The 19,807-nt window shown below is 36.0% G+C and overlaps 1 protein-coding gene across 3 annotated transcripts in view; it reads right to left on the bottom strand.

Annotated features, from left to right (window-relative positions):
* Nucleotides 1-19,807, bottom strand: part of SRBD1 (S1 RNA binding domain 1) — a 179,713-nt gene that overhangs the window by 16,105 nt on the left and 143,801 nt on the right. For all 3 annotated transcript variants that reach the window (XM_081069689.1, XM_081069688.1, XM_081069690.1), the window contains exons 17-19: nt 12,401-12,507; nt 10,936-11,112; nt 7,465-7,644 (exon numbers count right to left, since the gene is read on the bottom strand). In XM_081069689.1, the coding sequence (XP_080925815.1) occupies nt 7,465-7,644; nt 10,936-11,112; nt 12,401-12,507 (464 nt within the window). The remainder of the gene's footprint in view (nt 1-7,464; nt 7,645-10,935; nt 11,113-12,400; nt 12,508-19,807) is intronic.

Genomic DNA, 19,807 nt, shown 5'->3' with positions numbered 1-19,807 from the left:
GGCCCACAGCAAAACAAGCTTTTCAATTAAAAAATTTTAAAACCTGATTCTTTTCTTGCTTTTATGCAAGATTGGTTCTCTTAAAATCTCTGATCTCTAAGATCAATTCAATGATCCCCATTTTTTTTTTCCATATTGTTTATGGTTTCATTTTTTACTTAACGTATTTTGTGGATAACTTTATTCATCACTTAGAATGTGAAAAACACTGTGGTAGGGCCTAAAGAATCTAAAAATGAATGGAAGTGATTTATGTCCTGAAGGAGCCTACCAAAATAGGGAAGATAAGACTTATAAATAACCGTAACAGAGGTAAGTGCCCTTTGTGAAGCACAGAGGATTTTCATAGGAGAAAGAGGTCATTTCCAGACAAGGGGTATCTTATCAGGTCAAGGATGACTTCAAGGCTTTTGGACTAAGAAACAGCAAGAATGAATTGTATCATCTGAGATGAGGAAAGCCATAGCGGGAGCAAGATTTGGGGTAAAGTCCTGGAGTGCAGTTTAAGGCATGTTAAGTTTGAGGTGTCAAATAGGCAGTTGATGCATGAGTCTGGAGTTTGGATTGGGATGAGGGTATAAATTTAGAGTCCTGTGACTATGAAAGTTCTTAAAGCCCTGAGAGCTACAAGAGATCACCAGGGGAGTGATCAAAGTCTAATTCTTTAACTTTTCTCTTCCCCATTCTCCTCCATTACAATGAGTTTCCACTTTATCCTCTAGTGTCTCTGGTATTTGTATCATTGTTTGCCATTCATATCCAGTTAGTCTTTCATACCTTTCATCCAATCTGTCAGCAAATCCCATTGGCTCTACTTTTAAAATACACCCCGAATCTGAGCACTTCTCCCTAATTCTCCTGCTATCATCTGAGTCTCAGTTATCGTCACCTTTCAGCCGGATTACTAACTGGTGTCCCTGCTTCTACTATTGCTCCTTATCATCTATTCTTAACACATCAGACAACAGAATCCTTTTAACATGTAAATCAGACCACGTCACTCTTCGGCATAAAATCCTGCTCCAGCTCCCGATTTCACTCAGATTTAAGGCCACGTCCCTATAGTAGCCTCCCAATGCCCTTTTGACCTAATCTATTTTTCTCTTCCTTGCTCACTCTGCTCTTGCCACACTGGCATGCTTCCCTTGCTATTCCTTGAGTACCAGGCCTGCTCTCACGTTAGGGCCTTTACACTGTCTGAGCCTCTTCCTGGGATACTCTTCCCCCAGACATCTGCACAGCCAACTCCTTTACCTCCATCAAAACTGATGAAATGTCACCTTGTCAATGAGGCCTACCTTGACCACCCCATTTAAATTTGCAAGCCCTTACTCATAACCCTGGAAAATCCTGCTACTCATTACTCTGCTCTTTCCTGTCCCACAGCACTTATCTTTATTATACTATGCAATTGATTTGTTATGCTGGTTGTATATTCTGTCTCTCCTTGAGAGCAGGAATCTTTGCATGTATTCCACAATTGCAGAACAATACCTGGGATACAGCAGACACTCAGAAGGTATATGTTTAATGAATAAATGAATGATTCGGTTAATTCTAGCCCTAGTTAATGAAAAGACAGTAGTGCCGTTAACCATCCATTATGGGACAAGAGAAGAAGACCAAGTCTTTTTTATTTGTCTGTCTTGTGTTTGCGTGGGGCTGGCAGAAGGGCTGATGGGAGGAGAAGAGGGAGTTATAAAGGAAGAGAGGAAAGGAGAATTCAAGTTTCAGTTTTAGATATACTGTTTGACTTGCTAAGATACTCATGAGAAAATCTCTCACAGGCAAATCGAAAGAGAGAAGTAGAACGTAGAAGAAAGGCCTGGACTAGAGATGTTGAAATGTAGGGTTAGAATTATCAGTGGAGAGGTGAGAAATAAAGATAGTCATGTGATTGGATATAATCACCCAAAGGAGCATATAGAACAAGAGGAGAAGGAAATTAAGGTAAAAAAAATTGAAGAATATCTACATTTTAGAGGGACAGAGAAGAAGAGAAAGTAGAGAAGATAGAATATAAAAGTCAGTAAACTGATGGTGTCAAATGTGGCTGAATGGGTAAGTAGTTTAAGGATGAAAAGAGGCCACTGGTTTTGACAATCAAACGTCATTAGTTAAAAGAGTAATTTCAGAAGAGGGTTAAGGACAGAAGCCCATCTGTAAGAGACTGGGAGAAAGCGAGTAGTAAGAATTAGAAGTAGGCAATTCAGAGAAGTCTGGCAATGAAAAGAAGGAGCAATGAGATAGAAGTTCTAGGGGGAAGATAAAAAAAAGGTGGTTGCTGCTTTTAGCTTTGAGGGAGTGGAAGAAGGGGAGACTACCACCATAATCTGTGGAACAAAATGGAAGGAAAAGTGCTGGAGTCACTAAAGGTACAAAGACAGTCATAACAGTTTATAAAGCGAAAAGATCTTACTCATTTAGTTCCCTCCCCCACCTCCCGGAGGCCAGGCAATTATGTGACACAGAGAGACCAAAGGAATGCCAAAGCCAAGAGTCCTAGCAGCAACCTGAGAAGTGAGGGTGGGGAGAGAAACAGAAGTCTGAGATGGGAGGGGAGCTTACCTATGGGACACAATGAGAAAGACATGGAGACCATCTAAGGAAGGAGGATTGTAAGGTAGCTTTGAAGTTTTTTCAGTGAAGTAGGAAGTAATCAGGTAAATGTGAGAAGACCTTGAAACAAGTAAGAAATTTAGAACAGAACGGTTTCAAAGGACTATTGAAGGAAAATCTATCTTTAGCAATAAATAGATTTCTTAATTCTATGTTCCCCATATCTCTTCTATACTATGGATTCTCTTCTGTTTTTAAAATTGACATTTCCTAAAGGAATGTGCACTGTTCCTTTTTCTCTCTTAGTTAAGAACATCTTCTAGCAGAGTAGGTTCAGAGTATATTTACCTTCTAGGGTGAATATACTACTCCTGGCCTATACCCTACTCCTCTCCTAAAATGAGAAGATATCAAATATGGTCGCTATCAGGCTGCTTATGTTGAAATGCACACAACTCATTCTAAAAAAAAACATAAAGGAATTAAATTCTTCTCAGTACAAAATTCAGGAAACATCACATCTGCAGCAAAGAAGCATAAAATTCTACACACTCTAAGTGAAGGATCCATTTCCTACAGATCCCTTAATAAAATAAATAGGCAAAGTTTCCTTTATTGGAGGAGGTAATGTTTTCTCTAGAGGAAAGACAGAGTCTAATTTCAGCCATGTGATGATAGAGAATAACACTCAAAGCTAGCATATTCCAGATATTCATTTCTTTCTTTCTCTCTCCTTTTTTTTGAGAAGCAACAGAACATAAGTCACAATCCCGTCACTTTTTGTGAACACACTGTCCTTAAGGGTATGATACGCTCAGTCTGAAAGGCCATTATGATTACATTTAAATCTGCTCCAAAATAGCTGTTTAATTTTGACTTAGTTAAGAGCTCAGGCTTTCGAATGTCATAGATGTTGAAATCTTGGTTCCGTCAGCTGAGTTATCTTAGACAATTTACTTTACCCATCTGAGAGTCTGTACCTAAAGAAGTAGAAAGAATTATAATACCAACCTCAGAAGACTGCTGTGAGGTTACAAGATGATGATTCTAAAGTACCTGGTAAAGATGAAGTACTCAATGAATGTTTATTGTTTTTATTTGACAATTAACTACTTCCCAAACCTGACCAGATTACTACCTCTTCCTCTCTAACCCTCTCAGCATCTCTTTGCCAATTTCCACTGGCTAAAATCCTTAAAGACCTACCTAAATGTCACCTCCTACACGAAAGCTTATGAGATACCCCTGTCTGGAAATGACCTCTTTCTCCTGTGAACAAGCTCTGTGCTTCACAAAGGGCACTTACTAATTATTGACCTCTATGATGGTTATTTGCAAGTTTTATCCTCCCTATTTTGGTAGGTTCCTTTAGGACATAAATCACCTCATTTTTACAATATTCAGGCCTTACCACAGTGCTTCGTACATTCTAAGTGATGAACAAAATCATAAACAATAAAATTCATTAAGTAAAAAATGAAACTATAAACAATATGAAAAAATATGGGGAATGGTGAATTTGTTTTAGAGGTCACGGATCTTAAGAGAAGACCAATTTGCATAAAAGCAAGGAAAAGAATAATAGGTTTACTTCATAAAAATGAAAACATTCATATTTCAAAATCATAATAGCATTATAAGCAGATATAAAAAGTAAACAAACTATAAAAAATTTTAGCCCACACACCAAACCACTTTAATATTTAATAGAGAATCCCTACATGTAAATAAGACTTTCAAAGGTAATATAAATAACAAAAATAGTAAAAAAAAACACAAGAAAGGCTTTTTTTAAACCACTAAACAACCAACTTAGGTTACAAAATACTATGATCTCAATTTTCTAAGATACGAATATGAGAGAAAACACTATAAATACAAAAGTGAAAAGACTTAATGGCCTTCAGGTTTTGATGTATTTCTGGGAGTGATATGGGTAGAATGGCATTAAAGCCATTATGTTCCTACTGGTTTTCTGATACAATTCAAAATGAAATTGACTGAAATGGAACTTACTTTTACAGAACTGAAGTCAACCAGGGATGACCTAATCAAATCCTTAATGGCCTTGTCTTCCCTGGGAAGATTTATGTAACACTATATGAAAGTACAACCTACCTATGTTGAATGATGTCCACACGAAGTATATCGGAAAGCCAGAAATGACTATCAGAGCTCCAAAGTGGATAATGGGGATGGTAAGATTAATTAGAGGAACTACCAGTTGTGTCTCCAGATTTTAAAGATCAGGAGTTGAACTTCATGTAGAAGAAATTTCTCATGAAACAGTACAGTCCACAAATACCGTGCTCCTGAGAGACATGGCTACTCCCAAAAGAAGCACAGAGAGGGGTATAGTCACTGGTAGGGATCCTCCACATGCAGAAATGACTCATTTGAAAATTGGCAGGAAAGTCCTGTCTGATAGGAGAAATTCACGATTTCTCAGGCTTGAACACTGGAGGTGGCATTATAAATCAGTATGTTACCTGACAATGTATACCAAGAGTCACATAAACTTTCACATCCTTTGGCAGAGTAATTTCACTTCTAGGAATCCATCATAAGGATCTCTATTAGTTCTGCTCTTACTAAATTATAGTTCGACCACGTGATGGAATACTATTTAGCCTTTTAAAAAGACGGATATGCAGAAACAAAAAACTATGCTATATTAGAAAGCAACTTGAAAGACTTACAAACCGTATTCAAGTTACATTATAAAAACAAAAATGTACATTAAAAAAAGATACTGGTTTGCATATAACAAAATGCTAATTTAGTACCCAGGGAGCCATCGGTAGTTGCAAGAATTCTATAAATCCATGTGCATATAAGCATGTTCTCAAACAACAAACAGTAAAAATACAATTACTATAACCTGAGACTACATTTATATATACATTTATTATACATATAATTTTAATATATTTACATATGTTTTATATATATACAAATTTTTAATATATATATTTTAAAAATGAGAACCATGTACTAAAAGACTGAGAACATGACAAGGTTGTCTGCTTTAACCACTCCTGTTCAGCACAGTATGGAAGGTTCCAGCTATTGTAAAAGGCATGGAAAAGAAATAAGAAGTATTTAAAATCTTTAAAAAAGGGAGTAAAGCTTTTTATCTCTTTGTTAATAATTGTTTATATAGGAAAACTTAAAGAATCTATACACACTCTAGAGCTAACTACCGTGTTTCCCCGAAAATAAGACCTAGCCGTACCATTAGCTCTAATGCATCTTTTGGAGCAAACATTAATATAAGACCCAGTCTTATTTTCACTAATATAAGACCAGGTCTAATATATGATATAATAAATACAATAAATATAATAAATATAATATAATACTGGGTCTTACATTAATTTTTTTCTCCAAAAGACACATTAGAGCTGGTGGTCCGGCTCGGTCTTATTTTGGGGGAAACACGGTAGTAAGTCAATTTAACAAGAACACAAAGTTACTGTAATGATCAATTGTATTTTTACATACAAGCAACAAATTCTAAAAATTCCATTTACATTACTTTTTAAAAACACAAAATACATTTAATAAAATACACCCAAGACCTGTACACTGGAAACTAAAAATCACTGTGGAGAGAAATGAAAGAAGACCTATATAAATGTTAAGACATAGTGAACTCATGATCGAGACTCAATAAATTTAGCTATGAGGACATCAACTGTCCTAAATTCACTGACAGACTCAATGTAATGCCACCAGGTTTTTCTTTCTCTTTTTTTAATGGAAAGTGACAAGCTCATTCTAAACCATATAGGAAAATGCAAATCATCTATAATATTCGGAGCAATATTTAAAAAGAACAAAGTTGGAGGACTTACACTACCTAACCTCATAAAGCTACAGTAATCAAGATCGTGTGGTACTGACAAACAGATCAATGAAACAGAATACATAAATATATAAGATGGACTGATAGATTGATTGACAGGCAAGTGGATAAACAGGCATGAGACAATATTAACAATAAAATCTAGGTGTGGATATATAGAAATTCACTGTAAACATTTTTAACTTTTCTGTATGTTTAAAATTAGTAATAAAATATTGGAAGAAAAACAGGTGTCACTGTTTTAATGTTGACAGAATATATTTTACTTCTTTCTTTTTATTTTCTAAGTTCTCTATAATGTGTCATATAGTCTATAATTTTAAACATTTTTAGAAGGAAACCAATTACATTTACCAAAATAATGAAATATCAATGATCTCAAAACATATTTAAAATCTCATTGTAGAATAAATGAAAGTTAAAATATTCACTATTTTTAAGTCCAGCAACTCACTAAAAGCCTTAAGCTATTTAATTACGTAGCATCACTGTTTTTAAACTAATTAAAAATTCTGAACTAATCAAATGTGCTATTAAAAGTTGTTTCTTTTAATGCCTTACATTAAACCTTTCCTTGTACTAAAAAGCCTCGTCCCATATCATCCTATGTTAATGTATGCTCAGTAAAAGTACATCATTTCTTAGATTGTAATAATCAAGCAAGGAAATACTTCCTAAGAAATCTGAGAGTTGGCTGTTTACTTTCAAAAGGGCTTTATCTTTAGATAAGCAGGAGCTTTAAGCCAGGTGCTAGTCATTTGTGTCTTGTTAATTTCCAAAACAAACAGAGGAGAGTGCCCTGCAATTTCCATTACACACACTTCACCATTAGTACCAGGGTTTATTGGCTTGAGACTGCTCCAGGAATAACGGTTTCATTCCTCAATGAAATCAAATAATGTGCCACATAACCCAGCAATGTGGAACTTCTGAAAAATGTCATGTTAAACATGGTCATATTTTTAAAGTCTCCATTATGCCAAAACAAAGGCATGTGCTCTGAGCATGGAGATTTCTTACCTGGGCCTCAGACTTACCTCTTTGCTATGTCATACGATTCCGGATGAATACATGTTTGGTCCAAAGGATTTGGCTTCAGTACAGCAGTCACTGCGGTTTTGCTCTTCTTCTTGCCTTGCTTCTCATTTGTTACCTCAACACCTGATGGAGCTTTCACAGCAACTCCCTGAATGGGGCCTGCAGATTCATTGTGCTGACTACAGTAACCATTTAAAATAAGGTGAAGTGATGTGGAGTGGAGGAGGGATGGGAAGTTGGGTAGGAAAGAAAAGAATCTTTAATTAAAAATGTGCTTATTTGTCTGCCATATGCAAATAGCAACCCAGTAACCCATTTCTGGCCATTCACTTGAAAGAAATTATGACTTATTTGTTTAAACACTGTTAATATGGTTTTTTGTCACTTAAAACATTCTTAACTGATTCAGTTTGTACAACTGGCATTCTAGAAGATGATACATAAAAATAGAGGGAAATAATTAAATAAGGAGAAGGAAGGAGAAGGGGAAGATGATTTCCCAGAGCTGAAGAAAAACACAAGTTCTCAAAACAACCTACTGGGTGCAAAATAGGATGAATGGAAAAAGACTCATATCTGAAATATTGTGGGGAAACTTTAGAATATGATTTTACAATTAAGACAGAAAAATAAAACATTTATTCAGGAGGAACTAGAATCAGATTGGCATCATATTTCTCTTTGAGAAACAGATGACAAAACACAGTGGAACAATACCTTAAAAGTTCTGAGACAAAATGATTTTGGATCCAGGATCTATACCTAGCCAAACTAGCATTCAAATAGGAAGACAAATTAATATCATGTTCAGCCATGTCAGGAATAAAGTATAACCCATATAGTATCCCCTCTCTGAAAAGAATTTAAGTATGTACTCCAGTAAAAACAATGAATTCAAGACAAATGATAACGTGGGCTACAAGAAACAGTGATAAGTACAGAAACCGTAAAAACTTAAGTTAAATAATTTCGCATGAATAATGTAAAAAAATATATATATATATAAAAAGGACAGTCTGAAATTAAAGTCCCACGTCATCTCATCATGGGACACAGAGTTGAAGGGAGCAAGTTGGGAAGAGACCTGCGGTTCTAGTCTTCTCCAGGAGGAGGACAGAGACACCAGAGGTCAGTCTAAATCAATTTTAAAGATAATCATCAGAAGAATCAAAGTAAGATATACAGCATGAAATCACTAAGGGGAGATAAGGATGAGGTGGGAAAACAAGAAGAAAACTTGTTAACTGACAAATTCAACAAACAGAATGAAAGGAAAAGAATTAGAAAGCATGATGAAGAGAAAATACATGATAAGATGGAAGATTAATTCCAAACACATCAATAAATACAACAAATGTAAATGTACTAATGTAAGATTGGGTAAAACCATGAAACCTGTTTGTTTACAAGTCATATAAAAATTTAAATGCCATTGAAAGTTTGAAAATAAAAACATACCAAGCATATTATGAAAAGGCACATGTAAAGACATTGCTAGCAAACAAAATAGATTTCAAAGCAAAAAACATTCAATGAGATAGCAATAGTCCATTCTGAATAAAGGTATGATCTATCAAAAAGATGTAACAGTCATGAATCTTCAAGTACTTCATCATCAGTTGAAAAAATATAAGGCTTTAAAACAGGGGTGTCCAAACTGCAGCCTGTGGGCCAACTGCGGCCCATGATCCACTGTTAATTGGCCCGCAGCAAATTCCAAAAATATATTTAGTTTACTTAAATAAACCAGGTGAAGCAATACGTACTTGACCTCGAGTGCGTGGCCCGGCTGTGTATTTTACCGAATACGGCCCTTGGTGAAAAACATTGAAAAAAGTTTGGACACCCCTGCTTTAAAACAACCCAAAGTTCATCAATAGGCACTTATTAGATTAAATTATGATCCATCCATAAATTAAAAACTATGCAGACATTATAAAGAATGATGTAAATCTACATGTAATATTTGGAAAAAGATCCAGGATATATTACTGAAACAAATAAAGCAAATTCCAAATAGTTGTACAGCATGAGCCCTTCAGTATGCATTTAAAAATAATAAACACATAAATACAGGCTGATGTAAATTTATTTTTAGGAAGCAACTATATTGAAGTGAGAAGTTGAGGTGCCCTTTACTTTTCATTTTATTCTTTTTTCATACTGTTTAAATTTTCTAACCAACTGTTCAAAAAACATAAACCAAAAAACATGGGATTATTTTATCCTCAATTTTTTTTTTTTCATTCTGGCTTCTGGGTTTTGTGGTCTATTTAGGAAGAACTTCCATCACTTCAATGTTCTGCAAACTTTATCCATGTTTTCTTCCGGTACTTTTACAGTTTCACTTTTCCCATTTAAGTCTATGATCCACCTGGAATTTATTTGGGTATAGGGTATGAGGTAGAACTATAGCTTCCTCCACACACACCACATTCCTTTCAGCTGTCATAATACCACTTAATCAATTTCCTCCACTATATGAAACATCACCTTTATCACAAACTAAGTTCCATCTATGCGTCGGTGGATTTCAGACTCTATTCTGTTTCATTTCTACATCAAAAGCAAACTGTTTAATTATTATAGCTTTATAATATAGTCTACTATCCAGTGGGGTGGTTTTCTTTTAAGTAGTCTTTTCCAGAATCAAGATTATTTGTCCATGATACCTTTATTATAATTTTATCAAAACAAAAAAATACATATGAAAGACCCAGGTAGTTCTGAAGTAGTAAATACTTAAAAGCTATTCTTTCATGATTATCAAATGCTAAGAAGTTTACCTAATTTCTTTATTTTTGTGCTACCAGGATTACAAAGCAAAAATTTAGCTCTTAATCTACACAACTCATAATAATGCTTTGGTCAGTTTTCAGTGAGGAGGGAGTGGGGAAGCCCAACTACACACAGGAAAAGCTGTCACTATGAAGTGGTCCTCTTTGTCACCCCACTGTGTACCGGACCTCCCACTTGTGATGCTCCAATCATACTCGCCTCAGTTTCGTTTATTGAATGCACCAAAGTTGGTCCTACCTTAGGACCTTGAGCATGTACTGTTTGCCTGGAATGCTTTCCTTCCAATCCTTGTGTGGCTGGCTCCTTAATTTCATTCAAAATTCAGCTCGAATAACTTTTCAATGGGTAACTCATATAAAGCAGTTATAATGCTCCCCTAGACAGTGTCACATCTCTCTGTTTTAATTTTTGTAACACTTATTACATCTGAAACTATTTATTTTACTAATTTATTGTCTGTCTCACACATTAACATTTAACTCCATGAGAACAGGAAATTTGTTGATTTATTCACTGCTGTATTCTTAGTGCTGAGCAAAGATTAGGCAGTCAACACATATTGAATGAAGGAATGAACAAGCAGACACCTAGGATTTATGCCAGTTGAGAAGGATGGGTAACAGTAAGAGAAGAGGTTGATAACAGAACCAAAAATGTACTTTAATAGTCACCTGCAAAATGTTCGAATATAGTCCTGATTGATTCTGATGAAGCCAGCACACTGCTGGAAAGACTTTGGACCCAGTCCTTTTACTTTTTTCAGCTGTTCTCGGTTGATGAAGGGCCCATTCTCCTCTCGCCATTCAATAATATTTTTGGCTCGGTTGGCATTGAGTCCGGCAATGTGCCTAAAAAAATAAACAAAATGAGAAATGTGGCAGATATAATAGTTCTGAGTACCGAAAGATCTCATCTGAAAAGACAATAATATAAAACATTTGCATTATAAAAAATTACAATTACATATTGTCATATGTCTGTAAGTTAATTTAAAAAGGGGAATTAAATTAAAAAAACAAAGGGAAAAGAGTTGTTCAAGAGGAGAGAAAGACAACAGAATACAAAACAAGACAAAACCAGTAAAACCATAAAGATCATGGTAAATTGGTTAACATTGGTGCAAGATAAAGAACTATTCCCCATAGTATTTCTACACTATTCACATTCCTTATTTCTGAATCAAGTACTAATTCTGCCTATTCCTGTTTAGCTTACAAGGTGAGTTAGTAGCAGAAGTTACAATAGCTACACTTGCATTGTACTACCCTATTGTTTTTTTATTGGCCTATTTTTATTAATGTAAAGACTTGAATTATAGAAAAGTACTTATCCATGAATGTCATGGTTAGTATAAAAATAGGAAAATTGTTATCACTAGGTAGTTTGCTTGGTATTAATTAAAAGATTACTATTTAATAGAACCTTAATTCTATCATAAAATTCCATATAAGGAATTATGAAATGTTTGTAGCTAAGGTAGAAAAACATCACCTTAAAATGTACGGGACATTTTTTGCTATGCCAGTTTCAAAGGAAAAAGGTCCAGATCTTTTCCAGAAGTCCAGAATTTCACACTGCATTAACAAACTTGTGAAATAAATGCAAGACTATGAACAAAACAGCAGCTCTTCCATAACCCCAGGGAAAAAAGACAGAGTACATAAGATGTGATTACAGTACGATGGAGATTTTGATCTGTGACTTGCAGAATCAAGGTAAAAGTATGGGAACCATACCTGGAACCCTCAGATTTTATCTTTTGGTTACTGCCAACTTTGACAGATATATGCAAGAGACTAAACTAGTGAAAAATATCTACTCTCATGTGGTGGGAAACAGCTCTTTTCCACGTTAACCTTATTTAAATTCTATTAGTGACACTAATGCACTCAATGGTAACCATATGCTCTTCACTTTAGAGTTGCAGTGTTAAACATGATCATGTGAATTGCTACAATTCTTTCCTTAAATGATGTCTTCCCTTCTGACTGATTACCTTGAAGCAATGTATGAACTCATAGATTTTCTCTACTTTACATCTTTATACACGTGTCCCCTTGTTCTAATTGAATTTGCACAAGGTGGACAGTCAAAGTCAAGATTCTGAGCTTCTCAAGCGCAGACTTCTCGTCTCACCTTAACAAAACTTCTGAACAAATGTTAATATCCACTCCCACGAAGCTGACACATTCTTCTACAACACTATCCAGTGTTGCCTTGAGTAAAGTCTGGGACACATCGTGCTGAAAAGACAAAGATCAAATATCACTCAGAAGTGAAGGACGTGAGGTTCTGGACTATTCCATTACTGTGCCTGTATTACTGGCTGAGACACGGCAGAGTAAATTTCATTTCTCTTAAACACACTGTTAGCAGATGTAATTAAGCTGAACTTAAGGAATCTGTTTTCTTACTCTCTAAATTACTCATGCCCTTCCCTTATGTATAACAGCATCAGTGTTTTCCCTTTTTCCAAAATTCTGCCTAGAGCAGTGGTTCTCAAACTTTAGCTTGCCAGCAAAATCTCCTGCAGAGCTTGTTAAAACACAGGTTGCTGGGCCCCACATCCAGAGGTTTTGATTCAGTAGGTCTGGGGTGTGGCCTGAGACTGTGCATTCTGACAAATTCTCCCGTAATGCTGCTGCTGCTGGTTCTTGGAGCACACCTGGAGACACACTGGTCTCCATCATTTACTCACTGCCTTGTAGTGTTACCTTCACTTGCATATGTGTTCCCTTAGTTCTTAAGAGAAGAAAGTTTTAATAGGAAGCAATACACTCAAGTGTCACAGTAAACCAAACTCATATTTCATCAAATTGAAGATAATATTGCCTATAAGAAGCACCAGTCCTGTATGTACCACTAAAAAGTACATTGCTAATTCACAATGATACAACGCTTTCTTATTATTTTTTAAATATCAAAAGAGCTCTTTTAGACTTATTTAGAAAGCTTTAAAACCATGTACTATGCATACATAAAAAAAGACAGCATAAGCAATATAAGCTCATTAAGATATTCCTAAAATTTCCTCAGTATTCAACTCTTGTGAATCCCTTCTGTACTCAGTCATTGATGTCCAAGTTTCTCCAGGCAATATTGTCTTTTATATTATCAAGAGCCTTGGTAATATAGCATTTCTGAAAAAGGAAACATTCTGTAGTCTCTGGGATTTTCTTTTAAGCTTTAGATACTCATTCTGTAAGCTTTGACCACAGTCCTATCTTAAAAGAAAGTATCTACAGAAGAGAATTTGGACAGCAATAAAACTCCTTACCTTAAAGTTCCTAAATGTTTTAACGTTCAGTGGTTTTATTAACTAAAACAGTGAAGGGTTTGCAGTTCAGTCATGTCTCCAGGATTAACAATCACGTTTACACAGAAAACTACACCATGATTTGCCATCAGGCCAACCCCAACTGTGGGACGCCATTAATTGTAAGACACATCCTGATTCCAGAGATGTTAAAATGCAAGAAAATGTGCACCTTAGAAATGATGGAAGGCAGTGTTCGAAAGTAAATCTTTGTTGCTTAATTGAAGCCAGATTACCAAAATGAGTAGTTTATAATATACTTGATATTATTCACAATCCTGAAATTCAAGATTCTCTAGTGGTTTTTCCCAGATATGAAACTGTGGGTCAGCACCCTCCTCTTTTCCAGAAATCCAAGGGAACAAGGATAAGGTTTGATAACCTCAAACCCTTAGGAAGACAATATAGTAAACAGGGTCCCCAGTTATTGTGATTACATTCTTATCACTTAGTAACAGCAGTTTTTGTTCTGAAGACTGAAGGGTACAGGTGTACCTCTGTATTTCAGAGATAACTTAGTTGGTAACTATCTAGGCCACAGCTTAAATATATAGATGTGATTTTCGAAATCTAATAAGCAAACATAATCATGAAAAAGATTATAAAGAAAAACCTAAGACCTTGCACAGAATCTGATAACCCTTGAGTCACAGCTTTTAAGAAGGTGGAGTCTTTTTTTTGTCTAAATAGATGAGAAGCAGCAAAATGAAAAGGGGATTTAAAAATAAGTGACAGGAGGAGATGAATGACAATGTAGAGGCAAGGACAATTACAGCAACAAGAAAAACCATCTGAGGAAAGAGACAAAACTTTCATAAACAAATAGGAAAAACTAAGAGCAATGGTTGAGAGCCATTAGGATCAAGATGAACAACTCCACACACTTCACAGCACGCGAGATACCTGAGAGAGCTAAATGAGTAGCAAGCAGTCCCTGTAGCAGACAATCTTGGTTGCGTAGCCTCCCACCCCCATTTGCCCCTTCCAAACAGAAGCCCAACTGTGTTTAATGTATCCATACATCTCTGTGAGGCCGTGTGCTTTGGGAAAGCTGGCCCCGTAGCCAGAAAATGATAATGACTGGTTAAAACCAGTGGTTTGCAAATTGAGGGTTGTGACCAATTAGTGGGTCATAAAGTTAATTTGGTGGCTTGCCACCAGCATAAAAAAATGAAGAAAGAAATAGAATATAGACCACATCAAGCATGTTGTATATATCCTTAACATGGAATGAACAGTGCAATAAATAATGCAGGCAAAAGAGACTATCATCTGAAAGGAATACATAAATCAGCCAGAACATGTCTTTTATTCACTGATAATCTCATTTGATTTTCTGGTAAATGACGGCCATTCTAACCAATGATTGATGGAGAGCTTAAAGAGTAACTTTACAGAGCTATGAAGCAAAGTGTCAAAAAAAGCATAAGTTTATCATCTATTGGCAAAGTGCTGATTCTTTCAACCAAGTTTAGTTACAAACTTTCAGTATTTTTCAGAATGTTATTGAGTATAACATTTTTCAAATTATCAGCAACTAAAATATCTTAACTGAGTTAGTATAATTTGTCCTTAAAGTGAATCAATTTAAACTCTAAAGAAAAAAAAATAACGAAGCAAGTTCAACTACTGGATTTGGACGTGCTGACATTGTATCATGTGACTGGGACTAGCTTGAGGACAAAGCTGACTCCCTGAGGATGGCAGGTGCACACACAGAAAAATTCTAGTTCTTCAGGATACTGTTGAGATCCTGTATTAATCAGTTAGGGACTCAGCCCCCTCTGACCTTCTTGTAATATTTCCTTACTGTTTAATAAAGAATAATACATCTCCTCATTGTTCAAGCCACTTGGAGTTGGAAGCTCTGATGTTTTTCTAACTGAAGCAATCGTTTTATACAGGGGCTCAAAGTCTAGCAAAAAGATGACAATAGAAACAACCAACAATAACTATACTACCAAACCCCTTGAGATTTTACTATTTGTCATAAGGCTTTATAATATTATCTAGTTTAATCTTCACAACAATTGCTCGTAATGTGTATGATTTCATTTACCATCTTCACATATAAGAGTTTATTCTAAGAAAGTATTAAGACATATGTGCAAAGGGGTGTGTGTGTACAGTCTAAAAATTCACCGGGGAATGTTACAAATAAATTATGGAACAGTCACAATATGAACTATTATGAAGTCATTAAAAAAGTATAAGATAAAGCAGAACAGATATTTTACCAAAACACTCTGCAAGAAAAAAGGTTGAAGATAACATACTGAGTGGAAAAATTCCTTAATTCCTCTAGTAGCAGCTCAACTCGTGTGAGAAAATTTCTGCGAGGACTGTTGTCACCTATAATCCTGGATTCTGCTTACAATTCTTCCCCAACTTTTTGCTTAGGAAAGTACTAAAGAGTTAACACTGAAGAGTTAACACAATTTTCATGTATGTTTAGGGGAGGGAATACTGAACAAAGTTCTATATTGTCTCCATAATAATGTGTTTGACATTAAAGTAGAGGCATTGATTTTGTCATTCTAAAAAACATTTTCTAAGCAACTATTATGTACCAGACACTGTGCTAGTTGTGCTAGGTGTTGAAAGCACAGGAAAACGCATATGCACTACCTGTCTTCAAGAAGCTCAGGTTACCTCTGCTGAAAGCTGAGGTGTGATACATCACCCTACTGACAGTCATAGTGGAAGAGGCAAGAGGACCCCAAGACCGACTCGGCTAATTGTCAAGGACTTGATGCCAGGAAAAATGAATTGTTCCGTTTTTTAAAAGCTACCTAACTCGGAGTTTTGGGGCAAGTCATTTGGATTGTATAAACAGTCTGTTTTGAATTCAAGGAAATATTGTTTGGGTCATTATATTTTTACGTAAAATTTATGAGATTTTAAAAAAGGAATATAAACAGTCATTTATGCTAGTCAGCTTTTTTGAGGTCAATCCACATTTTTATTGTTGCTCTACCACAAAATTCTGAAGAATTGCTGATCCAAACTGCTCTTTTTTTATTTTGTCCCAAAGCACTAAAATTATCTTACAATTATTTTTAAAAAGTCCTTCCAGATGAAACATTGTCTGTGGACTACAGCAACAAAATTTCACGTTGCATATTCCATTTTAAACTTAAGTTTATTCCCAAGTGGTTTTCTGATGTAATATTCTTGAGTATTTTCTTGAGCAATTATCACTTACTGGCGTCCCTCCCTGTCTCTTACTATCGCCAAGATGCAACATGCAGTTAGAAACTAAAGATGCAGAAAAGCTTTACAGGGAAAGCCAATTTCAAATAAAGCAAGTTTATGTCCTCATCTAGCATCTATTTTTCCTTGACTGACATGTGACAGTTTAAGAGTCATCCAGGAGAGTGTGTGTGTAATGACTCATGAAAGACAGAATGACAGAAGAATGGAAAACATTTGGGAAAACAGAACATGTGTGCTTAAGGGTAGCTCTTCCTCCAATTCTTCAAATCCAGGGTATGAGAAGTCTTTTTCTGTTCCCTTTAAAGACTAAGACAACATTCAGCACCATAGAAATATTATACTTCACTTTTTAAAAACTTTTCTGTTGTAGCTCTACTGGATCATAGATATTTACATGTAATGGGTCAAATACTCTTGAAAAAAGATCTAAATATTTCTTCATAAGCACATTCTTTTAAAAACAAATATTTTTAACACTAGCAGAATATTTTTATTTTTTAAATGAATAAACTATACAATGAGCAACTCATTGTACCTGTGGGGCTCTGGGATTAAGATGGCAAAGGGCATTAGTCCTTCAGCACTGGAGGGATTTTTCCAGATCTGGAGACATAAAGTATGGCCAGTGGTTATAAGAGAGAAAAAAACAACACACAAGGAGATTCCCCTGTAAATTTTCCTCCTCGAATAAAGCATATGGAAGGTATGCTGAAGACTTCTTTATTGATAACTCAGTATTTAAGCACTTAGTTTGCATTATCTTATGCTATTTAACTGAAATCATATTTATTTACGCCAACGTGACGGAAAGATCCCCGGGACAATGACTGTCCTTGGTCCTGCACCAGCCAAACGCAAACTAATTTTATTTGAATTCAAGGAAATATGGAACTTTTCACCCTGATTCCAGGGTCAGAGTAGCCCTACTCCTCAGGCATGGATCTTCGGGGCGTCCTCTGAGTGCCTATAGCTGTTCACTGAGGTCTCCCCTCTGGGTGGCCAGAACCCTTACGCTCACGGGACACTGTATAACCTCTGGAATCTCCATCAGATCGCCAGCTCCAGCAGCTTTTCTGTGCTAGGCTCCATGAAGTCTTGGCCTGCATATGTGCACCTTAACATGTGATCAAAGACAGTTTTGAAAGAAACAAATAAGAATTCTCCTTTTAGCTATGATGGAGTAATTGGCACCAGAGTACTTTTCTCACCACAAACAACTATAAAACCAGACAAAATATCTTTGGAAACTAATTTTAGATGTCAGACAACAGGCAGTGCAGGTCTATGACTCCAGAGAGAGGGGAACTACATAAGGTGAGCCCCACAATTGCTCACAATGTCTGTCTGAGGACACTTTATAGACTGAGGCACAGGAAGGTGGCACAAGCAGAGCATAGCCGTCTTACTGAGCTGGGGGAGTCGAGGCTGGAGTTCAGGACTGCTGAAATGACTGGAATTTTAAGAGTTGGATACCAGAGAGAATGGAGCTTTGAGAAGAACTCTAGAAATTTGTATGAAACTGTTTACGGATTTAGCTAAATACTAAGCTGCATATATTCACGGCACTAGAACAAGACTCTACATGACCAGGCAGAAAACAGCTGTCTGGAAGTTTTGGACTATACAGAGATTCCTGAAATTGCACCGAGCTGGAAGACATGCGGTGGTCTACCACAGTGGGGAGACCTCAATGAACACCCAGATACCCTGTCAGTACTCCAGAAAGGCCAGACCTTAGAAGTGGGGCTATTCTAGTCCTAGAGTAAGGGCTACTCTATACCCACCCTAGCAAAGTTTATAAAACAATCCTTATTCAGATGGGTTCACTGGTGTAGTCTATCAAACCCTTAAGGAAGAAATTATGCCAAATTCTATACAATCTCTTCCAGAAGACAGAAGCAGCTTCATTCGTAATAGACAAAATTTAGAAGCAACCAAGATGTTATTCAGTAGGTGAGTGGTACATCCATGAAAGAAATTATTATTCAGGCTAAAAAGAAACGTGCTATCACGCCATGAAAAGATATGGAGAAACCTTAAATGTATATTATAACACTATGTGAAAGTAGTCAAGCTAAAAAGGCTGCATACTGTAGGATTCCAACTCTATCACGTTCTGGAAAAGGAAAAACTATGTAGACAATAAAAAGATCAGTGTTTGCCAGGGGTTAGAGAAGGAGGAAAGAGAAATCACAGTACAGGGAGTTTTTAGGGTAGCAAAACTGTTCTGCATGATACTCTAATGGTACACACATGCCATCATGCATTTGTCAAGACCCACAGAGTGTACAACGCGGAGGGTGAACCTTAATATAAACTCTGGGCTTTGGGTGATAACAATGTGTCAGTGTAGGCTCACTGCCTGTAATAAATGACCACTCGGAGGTGGGGTGTTCAACAGTAAGGAAGGTTGTACACACGTGGGGGAAGAGGGATACGGAGCTCTCTTTGTACTCAACGTTATTATGAACCTAAAAACTGTTCTAGAAACAAAGTTAAAAAAAAGTTTAAAGTGTACTTAAAAAACAACAACAATCATAACAAGATTCAGTCTGACAGTAAATTAACTGATAGTTAGAACAGAATCCAACACTCTTTAAAAGAAGACAACAGGGGTGGCCGGTTAGCTCAGTTGGTTAGAGCGTGGTGCTAATCACACCAAGGTTGCCGGTTCCATCCCCACATGGGCCACTGTGAGCTGTGCCCTCCTTGAAAATAAATAAATAAATAAAATAAAAATAAAATAAAAGAAGACAACAAAAGTTGTGCTCTCAATAACCTAACACCCATAATGTACACCATACAATAAAAAATAACCAGAAACATAAAAAAGCATGCAAGTCTGACCCATAACAGAGTGGTGGCTGAGAATAGTCAATAGAAACCAACTACAGATAACCCAGACATTGAAAATATCTGATAAGAAATTTAAAGCAGCTCCAACTCTTAAAGGAAAATATGGTCATAAATAAATAGATGGGAAATAGCAGAAAAATGGAAAATACAATTTT

Source organism: Rhinolophus hipposideros (genome assembly GCF_964194185.1).
Source record: "Rhinolophus hipposideros genome assembly, chromosome: 12".
Taxonomy (NCBI): domain Eukaryota; kingdom Metazoa; phylum Chordata; class Mammalia; order Chiroptera; family Rhinolophidae; genus Rhinolophus; species Rhinolophus hipposideros.
The sequence above is the reverse complement of the archived record's forward strand: the minus strand, read 5'-3'. Positions and strand labels throughout refer to the sequence as shown.